General features: G+C 50.6%; 1 protein-coding gene across 2 annotated transcripts in view; it reads left to right on the forward strand.

Moving 5' to 3' along the window:
* The window catches only part of PADI2 (peptidyl arginine deiminase 2), a gene marked incomplete at both ends in the record, with an annotated part of 44,067 nt that extends 34,426 nt beyond the window's left edge, over positions 1-9,641 (forward strand). For both annotated transcript variants that reach the window (XM_082668700.1, XM_082668699.1), the window contains 6 exons: positions 1,789-1,940; positions 3,820-3,964; positions 4,722-4,815; positions 6,501-6,586; positions 8,612-8,740; positions 9,408-9,641. In XM_082668700.1, coding sequence (XP_082524826.1) covers positions 1,789-1,940; positions 3,820-3,964; positions 4,722-4,815; positions 6,501-6,586; positions 8,612-8,740; positions 9,408-9,641 — 840 coding nt within the window. The remainder of the gene's footprint in view (positions 1-1,788; positions 1,941-3,819; positions 3,965-4,721; positions 4,816-6,500; positions 6,587-8,611; positions 8,741-9,407) is intronic.

A 9,641-nucleotide genomic window follows, 5' to 3' on the forward strand; every position in this document is an offset into this window, starting at 1 on the left:
AAATTATAGTCAAGCAATTGTCGAAAAGCATGGTTCCAACTTCAAAGCTCATTAAATCTGTGATTTTTTTTCAGTTCATGAGTTTTTTAAAAAGCAATCTGACCCCCACCCTCGATTCTAGAGGTCATTACCACTCTCTTTTTATGCCCTCAACAACCAACTGAATGAGGACAGAACCAAAATTAGTCGTCTTTGTCCTCACCTTCCACCCTGAACAGGCAGGGCGAGGCTTGAACAGAACACGAAACAGAGACTGGGTAGACCAGGTGGCTTTGCCAAGGTCACACACAGGGCAGCCTCCTGTGAGACGTCAGGGCTGCTCAGAGGCAACCCTTTGCCAGGTCCACACCTGCTTCCTGAGAACATTCACTAGCCTAGTCCCTTCATCACAGGGAGATGGCACAGCCAGTGGTGTGAGCACAAAGCTCTGGAATGCCAGACAGATCTGGCCTTGAGTCCCAGTTCCACCCCTTAGCAGCAATGTGACCTTGGGCAAACACCTTAGCCTCCTCAAGCCTCAGTTTGCTCATCTGTAAAGTGGGGATAGAAACAGTATCCATCTCACAGGCTTATTGTGAAGATTGAAAGCATTATATAAGGCAACCGTGCTGCTCCTGATACAATGACTATTATTAGCTGCTGTTCTGGTTCTCATTCCACAGCCCTGGACACTGTCCTCGGTGAGGACTGTCCACTTCCTCTAACATGAGGGATAGTCAAACCAGCCAGCAGGCAGGAGAACCAAGGCCTCTCAGATCCTTCTCTTACTCTTTCTTCCCGGGTCACCACCTGCCTTCAGTGTTCCAGGCTGGCCTAGTACCAAGGCCCCCAGACTGCATTATTCCTGGAGGCCTGGGCCAAGCCCAACTTTGTGCTGCATGCCTGCCTGCCCATGTGAGGCTGTAAAGCCCCAGCTGCCCCAGCCTCTGGCGAGTCTCACCTTGCCATCTGGGGCTCATAGGCGAGAAAGCACTAAGCTGCAGCCATTCACCCTACTGGGCACAGCTGTCTCTTGAGCCTCTAAGCTGGGCCAGGATAAGCCACATCTTCTCACTCTTTGGTTTTTATTAGCAAGGATTTGTGCCAGACAAGCTTAGTTCCATCCCCAGTGCAAGCTCCCAAGCAAGATCCCTACTTTTTTACCAAAAAATCATGAAAGGAAACTTAAAATTCAGGGGACGTCACTGGGGTTATATCATGTAACTGCAGTCTGTTGGAGCTCTGTGCTAAGAAGGATTCTGAGGCTATATATGGGCTCCAGATATAAATATGAATAAATAGGGTTAGTTGGGAATGGGTTGGGATGGTATATATGTTACATATCTGCCATTCCTGCATGTATTGGTCAGCTTTCACTTGGTAAGACTGCAGTAACAAGCAGCCCCCATATCTCAATAGCTGACAACAGCAAAGGTCCATTTCTTGCTCACATTAAGAGACGAGTGGGGATGTCAATAGCACAAAATGAGGACCAAACCAGAAATCACCAATATGTCTCCGTGTTTAAGAAATAGAGGCACACCCAGAGACCCAGATGTATACACACACACAGACACTCGTATATTCACATTCATTCTCACGCTCATACTGACATACTCACAAACTCAGCCTCCCCATGCCAGGGTCCTGCTCATCAGTGGGAATGAGAAGAGCATGGGTGACCCCCCTAGAAGCTAAGTGCTCACAGAGCCAGACCAAAGGTAGTGAAAAGTGGTCATCAGAGGGTGGCTGGGTTGGGGCTAAGGGCTCCTGGCCGCAAGAGACTAATGACGGGTGTCTCTCGCCCAGGGCCCAGATTTTGGCTACGTGACCCGGGAACCCCTCTTTGAGCCTGTCACCAGCCTTGATTCCTTTGGGAACCTAGAGGTCAGTCCGCCAGTGACCGTGAATGGCAAGACATACCCCCTGGGCCGGATCCTCATCGGGACCAGCTTTCCTCTGTAAGAGAAGCCAGGGTGGGCCTGCGGGCAGGTGTGGGGGAGGCAGGGGGAGTTATTGTTTCCCTTTAGGAGCAGACTGGGTTGCTCGTACATGGAGTGATTGGCTGGGAGAATTAACCTCTCCCATGACTCTCTGACAAGATACAGACACTCTTGGAAAGAAAACCAAGTTAGCCTTTACATCTTAGTATGAATTAGGACCTAATACAAAACTAAATAAATAACCCTCTTCCCAAAATGGGAGGGAATATAATGGGATTATAAAGAAAGTGGGGAAGGGATGAAGGAGTTCAGAGAAGGAGTACCGAAAGAGGATCAGTGCACACCAACAAATCCTCGGGGGTGCCCATCCACAAAAGACACATGAGAAGACATGGCTCTGCCCCAAAGCCTGAGTCCCTGGCTCCCTGGCCTGTCAACAACACCTTCACTCCCTCCTCAGGTCACCCACCAGTCGATGAGAAGGCAGAGTCTTCCTTAGAGCAGTTGCTGGGGAGAGAGTGAGTACTGTGGGTCCTCACTTCACAAAAGGGCTGCCAGGAACCCGCACATGTGGGACCAGCCAGGATTTGGGCACCAAGTTCCTATAAGCCACATGGGATTCTCTACCTTCTGCAGCAGGCCACTGACACAGACAGTGACCATTTGCTCACCCTGCCCTCCTTCTCCCTCCACTCAACAGTCACTCATCCATTCAGCAGGTATTTCCCAGGCACCAGCCAAGCACCAAGCCCTATGTCAGACATGGGGTTCTAAACATGAAGCCCAGCCCCCACCTTCCAGGAGATTGTGGAGATCACAGACATGAAACAGAGGGTGTGTACAGTGATAGAATGATACAGAGTCAGAGAAACCCAAGGAGGGGTCCCTAACCCCCTTAGGGGAGATCACAGGGGCTCTTCTTAGAGACAAATATCTATTGAGAGTCTTCTCTGTGCCAGGTATTGTTCTGGGCTGCGGGGAGACAGCAGTGAGCAAAACAGACAAAGTCGCAGCTCTCAGGAAGTTTTCCATTAGGGATGGAGGCAGTATAGACAATAAACATGGAATTAAGCAAATAAATAAGATACTTCTGAGTGCTAATAGGTGCAATGAAGAAGATAAAATAAGGTACATGATAAAGAGTGATGAGGCAGGGGCACTTTGGCTTTTGTGGTTTTGAGGAAGTGACTTTGGAATTGAGGCTCAGATGATGAGAAGGAAGCAGCCATGGGAAGATGAAAGGGAAGGAGCATTCCAGATAGAAGGAACAGAAAGGACAAAACCTTGGTAACAAGTTTAGCATGTGGCTAGAGCAAACAGAACAAGGAGGAAGGGAGGAAGATGAGGTAGGAGGGACAGGCAGGGGCCAGATCACAGAGGCATTTGTTGGCCACTGTGAGGTTTTGGGGTTATATTATAAGGGTAATGGGGATATTGAAGACCTCAGGGAGTGTGGAAGTCAGGAAGGGCTTCCTGGAAGAGGTGTCACTTGAAATGATTGAAGTTGAGAAGTTAACAGCGAAGAGGTACATAGGCTAGGGAAGATTTTGGAATCATGCCTGTGTCCTAGCCCCCTCCAGCAGTCCATGAGGGTTCCCTGAGCAGAGAAGCTGGCTTCTTACACCTACTGACACCCTCAGTGGCCTAAGAATGGGCTCTATGCTCTTCACACAGACCATGGCTGCAGCTAACTCCTCCTTTTTCCCCTTGGGCTCAAACACCTTTCTGCCTGTGCCAGGGTCTCTGCAACTCAGGCTGCTTCCCGTGACTTTTCCACCAATGCTATTCTGGGTCCAGGCTAGATTCTAGAGTCTGAACTCCTCCTGCAGACCCTCTGGTGAGACAGGCACGGTGGGCAACCTTCTGAAGAACTGTCTCCTCCCCAACCCCACCCCAGGTCTGGTGGTCGGAGGATGACCAAGGTGGTGAGGGACTTCCTGCAGGCCCAGCAGGTGCAGGCACCCGTGGAGCTCTACTCGGACTGGCTGACCGTGGGCCATGTAGATGAGTTCATGACATTCGTCCCCATCCCAGGCACAAAGGTGAGCTGGCCCCTGAGGCTGGAGTGAATAGGATAGTGCAGAATCCCTGTACTACCAGCTCTTGTCAACAGAGAGGGGTATCTAGAGGAAGACAACCGCAGAGAGGAAGAAGGAAGTAGGCTGAAGCTGGTTTGTACGTTGTTGCTGTGGCAGGTAAATGTTTAACCCAATAAATCCAAAATATTAGCACCTCAGCATGTAGTCATTATAAAAATTATTCATGAGAGATTTTACATTCTTTTTTATATAAGTGTTCAGAATCAGGTATTTTACTCTTAGCACATCTCAACTCAGACCAGCCACAAATCAAGTGTCCAATAATCCCACAGGGCTGGTGGCCACTGTGCTGGCCATAATGCTCTAGAGAGCAATGGGGTATGGGCTTGGGGCTCTGGAAAGGGGTTCTTTCATTTCCCAAGAAGTGAAAAGAAACAGCTGCAACTTCAAACCCTGGAAATTTGGTGCAAATGGCCTGGCCTCTTGGCCACTTGGAGAAGCTCTTCCTCTCTGTCCAAGGTCACCTTTGACTCTGAGCTTTGACTCGATGGCGTTGCTGAGGTGGAGGAATTTCTATAGCAGGAAGGGTGAGAAATATTCCTCTGAGGTAGAGAAAACCCTGCCAGGTGGCCTTTGCTCGGCAGAGAGTGGCTTGAGACAATATGCAGGTGGGACCCCGGGGGCTGAGAGCAGGGGCTCCTTCACCTTTCTTGGCCACCTCCTCTCTGCTGACACTGGCCCTCTGAATGGTCTCTCACAGGAATTCCGGATGCTCATGGCCAGCACCTCGGCCTGCTACAAGCTCTTCCGAGAGAAGCAGAAGGAGGGCCATGGGGAGGCCATCATGTTCAAAGGTGAGTGCCCTCAGGGCCGTGGCAGGGAGCAGGGAGCTGAGCCCCCAGAGAGACCCTTGGGAGGACAGGGCAGATGAGTGCCTTGTCCCTGAATACCCAGCTCCACTTCCTGGACATCCGGCCCGCTCCGGGGCTGTGAGGTCACCGTGGTGGGAAGCAGCCCTGGCCTCTGTGACCCTCGCTGTGGCCAGCGGGACCATCGAGCTGCCCACTGCCCCTTATGACCACCAGCAGTGCCTAGTGCTTCTTCGGGACCTAGTGTATACTTCAAATGGCACCAGACCCCAAGGAGAGTTAAATGGTTCAAAACTGACACGCAATCTGTGTTCAAGGAGCTTGTGTTTTCGAAAGGGAGATAGAGAAGAATATACATAATGCACTTGAGGGGTAGGAAGAAAAGTGGGAGTCGACAGACGTGACGTACAGTCAGACGTCATCACCGTCAGTCCCGGAGTGAGAAATCATCTGCTTAATTTAGACATCCACATAACTGGGATAGACAGACTGGGATGAGCTTCGCTCTTAAACTAATCATGCAAAGAGACAGAGCTGATCAGGCACAGACGGTGAGCCAGGTCAGAGAGGCCATGACAATGTCTTATGTGCTCTTCCTACATTCCCTGTTGACACCTTTCAGGCTGGCGTCTCTAATCCACCTGCTCCCAAAAGTCTGCACCCCTAAGGCTGATACTTACATACATTACCACCCTCCATGTCGAAAGGCAGTGTTCCTGATAGTGACTGGTGTCTAGGATGGACAAGACCAACTTAAGACCACTGTCATTTTTTAATTCCCACCGATAGGAAATTTTTTTAGATTGGCAGGCATGAGTCTTGACTTTCTGGAGGCTTCTTTCTATATGAACCCCTCAAAGCTACCCATAAGGACATAGGAACTATTATCTTTGTACAAATAGGTCCAAGGGGTGGTGTGGAGACAGCTCAGGTACAGGGTGCAACAGCACCGATCTCTTTGCCACTAACAAGCTACGGGACTAGGAAACACAGAGGACCAGCATCAGGTAGGGAAAAAAAGAGTTAATAGCTTAGGCTCTGGAATCAGACTGCCTGGTCTGCTTACGGGCTCTTCCACTAGCTGTAAGACCTTGGACGAGTCATGTAGCTTCTCTGTGCCTCCATTTCTTCATCCTTAATGCTGGAAGCTACCTTATAGAAATGTGGGGAGGATTATTGAGTTAATCCATGTAAATATCTAGAAGACTACCTGCCACATAGCAGGCGCTCCTTGAGCATTAGGTATCACTAATCAAGCCAGAAGCCACGTGGGCCATCATGATGGAATAGGAGGCAGATGCAGGCATAGACCAGGACAAGGGCCAAGCATGAGGCAGGTCTGGAAAACAGGAAGGGTGACACCGCTTGGCGTCCTGCTTCTGCCACACTCCCTCTGGTCTGCTGCTCATCCTTAGAAGCAGGCTTCTTGTGCCACCCTACCCTCTGGCCAGAGAGAGAGCAAGACAGCTGCCACCCCTTCCCTGGCCCAGGTGACATGGCCAACCCTGGGGAAAGGAGTTACCCCTGGGGTTGCCCTTCTGGGCCCCAGCCTGTCCCAGCCCCTCTCCCTCATCCTAAGAGTTAGCCCAGAAGCTGGGGGCCTTGGCAAAGGGGAGCGCCCAGGCTGGACACCTAAAACTAGACTGTCCCCTGTCCTCTGACCCCCACAGGCTTGGGCGGGATGAGCAGCAAGCGCATCACCATCAACAAGATTCTGTCCAACGAGAGCCTCGTGCAGGAGAACCAGTACTTCCAGGTGAGGGCGGGGCAGGGGCCTGTGGGAGGGACAAGGCTATGACCAATGGCACCTGTCACATCCTCGGGGCTTCCATAGGGAATGGCCAAGGGTTCAGGGCACATGACAGAGGGAAGGACCTCAATAAGCATTCGGTCCAGCCTTTCTGGTTTACGCCTCTAAACTGGAGGCTGAATGGGGTGACAAAGCAGGTCAGTGGAGGCTAGAAGCAGACAGGAGACCTGGGAAGGAAGGTGTATCAGGCAGTACTAAAGACCAAGGGCTCTGTAAGGCTGCAGCCCACAGCATTTGGGGGAGACCCACACTCATTAAAACATGATGACAACTACAGACCTGCTCGCCAGAAAATTTCATATGTAAACACATGCCATGAATTTTTATTTGTTTTAGGGGATCAGAGATCCCTGAAGTTTTCTATCTATGGATGAATCCCACCTTTGGAGTCCCTAAATCTCAAAGATTGTATCCAGAAGTAGATACCAGTCAAAAGGGTCATATTTAGTTGAATTAGATCTCTCTTTATTTGCATGGGCATATTTATTTATTTATTTATTTACTATTTATTTAGCTGCTTTGGGTCTTGTTGCTGCGTGCGGGCTTTCTCTAACTGCGGCGAGCAGGGGCTACTCTTCATTGTGGTGCGTGGGCTTCTCACTGCGGTGGCTTCTCTTGTTGCAGAGCACAGGCTCTAGGTGCACGGGCTTCAGTAGCTGTGGCACTCAGGCCCAGTAGTTGTGGCGCACGGGCTTAGTTGCTCCGTGGCATGGGGGATCTTCCCGGACCAGGGCTCAAACCCATGTCCCCTGAATTGGCAGCTGGATTCTCAACCACTGCGCCACCGAGGAAGCCCTGCATGGGCACATTTAGAGTATCAAGTTTAAATTTAAAAACTCAAACTGATTTTTTTAAATGGCTTAATTGACTCATATGAGTAGGAAGTCCAGCAGTGAGATGGATTTCAGGCACAGGTTGATCAGGGCTCCAGCCCTATTTCTCTGCACTTCTTGGGCTCTACAGGTGCCCTCATGACAGGAGTATAGCTGCAACAGTTCAAGGTCTCACATCCATCCAGCACACCATCCACAAAGAGGGAGGTCTGTGCCCCCAACAATTAAACAAAAGTTTTGCATTTCACTCTGATTGTGCCAACCTGAACCAATTATTGTAGCCAGGGGAATTCCATATACTGATTCCCTTAATCCTGGTTTATTGCCCATCCTTGAACCAATCACTGGAGCAAAGAGGCAGGGGCAAGGGTCCACTAATTAGCTGTCACCAGGAGGGGAGGATGTAGTCAACCCAACCCAATAACGGGCTGCTACATTTCAGGGGGAGGGGTGGAGTGGAGGCTGTAGAAACAACTGCAGAGTTTCCCAAAGTTCACATAATGCCTCACTGGCTATTTGAAAGTTGACTTTATTGTAACTCCCCTCCGTGGACATTTTTTGGCTTCGGGTAAATCTGAGATCAAATCATCGCCCCTCGTTTTGGCAGTTGGACCTTGGGCAACTCACTAAGGACTCTACATTTTGGGTAGAGTCTCTAATAAGGGGCTAATAATAGTGTCTACCTCATGAGGTTGAGGCTTAAATAAGTAATGTATGTAAAGTACTTAGAACAGTACACTTAGGGTTCTTGCACATATTAGTTTTAATTATTATTAATCGAAATCATTGTCACTGTTATTCTCACCACACGGGACAGCCTAAGGATTCAATGAGATACTGCATAGCAAGAACTTACCACAGCGTCTGGCTTGTAGTAGGTGGTGCTCAGTAAATGAGCCCTCACTAGTGTTATTTCTGTGATTTTCTAGTATTATTTCTGTAATCTTCTCTCTCGTTCTCTTTATTACTACCATGACTGGTGGGAGGGGCACCAGAGAGGTAGGCGCGTGCTGGAGTGCCGGGGTGAGGTTGACACTCTCCCTGGAGTGCCGGGTCCCCTGCAGGCAGGGGTGAGGTTGACAAAGGTGGCAGGGGTGTCCCCTCACTCGCCTGCCCTCTCTTCTTCCCCGTCGCCCAGCGCTGCCTGGACTGGAACCGCGACATCCTCAAGAAGGAGCTGGGGCTGACGGAGCAGGACATCATCGACCTGCCTGCCCTCTTCAAGATGGACGAGGACCGCCAGGCCAGAGCCTTCTTCCCAAACATGGTGAGGTGCTCTGGACCCCAAACCTCATCCAGGCCAGTCAGGGGCAGCCAGATCCAGAGGGACCCCTCGGCTGAGGCTGTCCAATCAGGAGGCCCGGGTCCCAGTCCCGGCTGAGTTGCTGTGTGGCCTCCCACCCACCCCAGGCACTCACCCTCTCTGGGCCTCATTCCCTTCTGGGGTGATATCCTTATTCTAGCTGCCCCCTGGGGTCCTGGGGGATCCTTTAACAGATTGGAGAGTGTCTTGTAAATTAAAAAGGCCTTTATAGACAGGAGGGATTCTTGTTATCATAGAGCAGAGTCTTCTATGTGATAGAAGGAGGTTAGAACACACATACACACACACATAGATACATATATACACACATGTACACACATGAAAACACACATACACGCATGCGTGCAATGCACACGCTGATGCGTACATATATAGCCGCATGGACATACACATAATACAGGGGTGGGTTGCCTCGTTTTCCACTCAGCTCTGCCATGTATGAGTTGCTTAGCCCCCCCGAGCCTCAGTTCCTCATCTGTAAAATGGGGATAGTCACAATCCCTACTTCATAGGGTTGTTGGGAGGGTTCAGTGAGCTTAGAACAGGGCGGGGCATAGTAGGTGCTCACTAAACGGAGCTGTGGCCCCACCCCCCCCCTTCCTTGTTGCAGGTGAACATGATTGTGCTCAGCAAGGACCTGGGCATCCCCAAGCCATTTGGGCCCCAGGTTGAGGAGGTGTGCTGCCTGGAGACACATGTGCGCTCCCTGCTGGAGCCCCTGGGCCTCTGCTGCACCTTCGTGGATGACATCTCCGCCTACCACAAATTTCTGGGGGAGGTGCACTGCGGCACCAACGTACGCAGGAAGCCCTTCACCTTCAAGTGGTGGCACATGGTACCCTGA

Source organism: Grampus griseus, assembly GCF_964374135.1.
Source record: "Grampus griseus genome assembly, chromosome: 1".
Classification (NCBI taxonomy): Eukaryota; Metazoa; Chordata; class Mammalia; order Artiodactyla; family Delphinidae; genus Grampus; species Grampus griseus.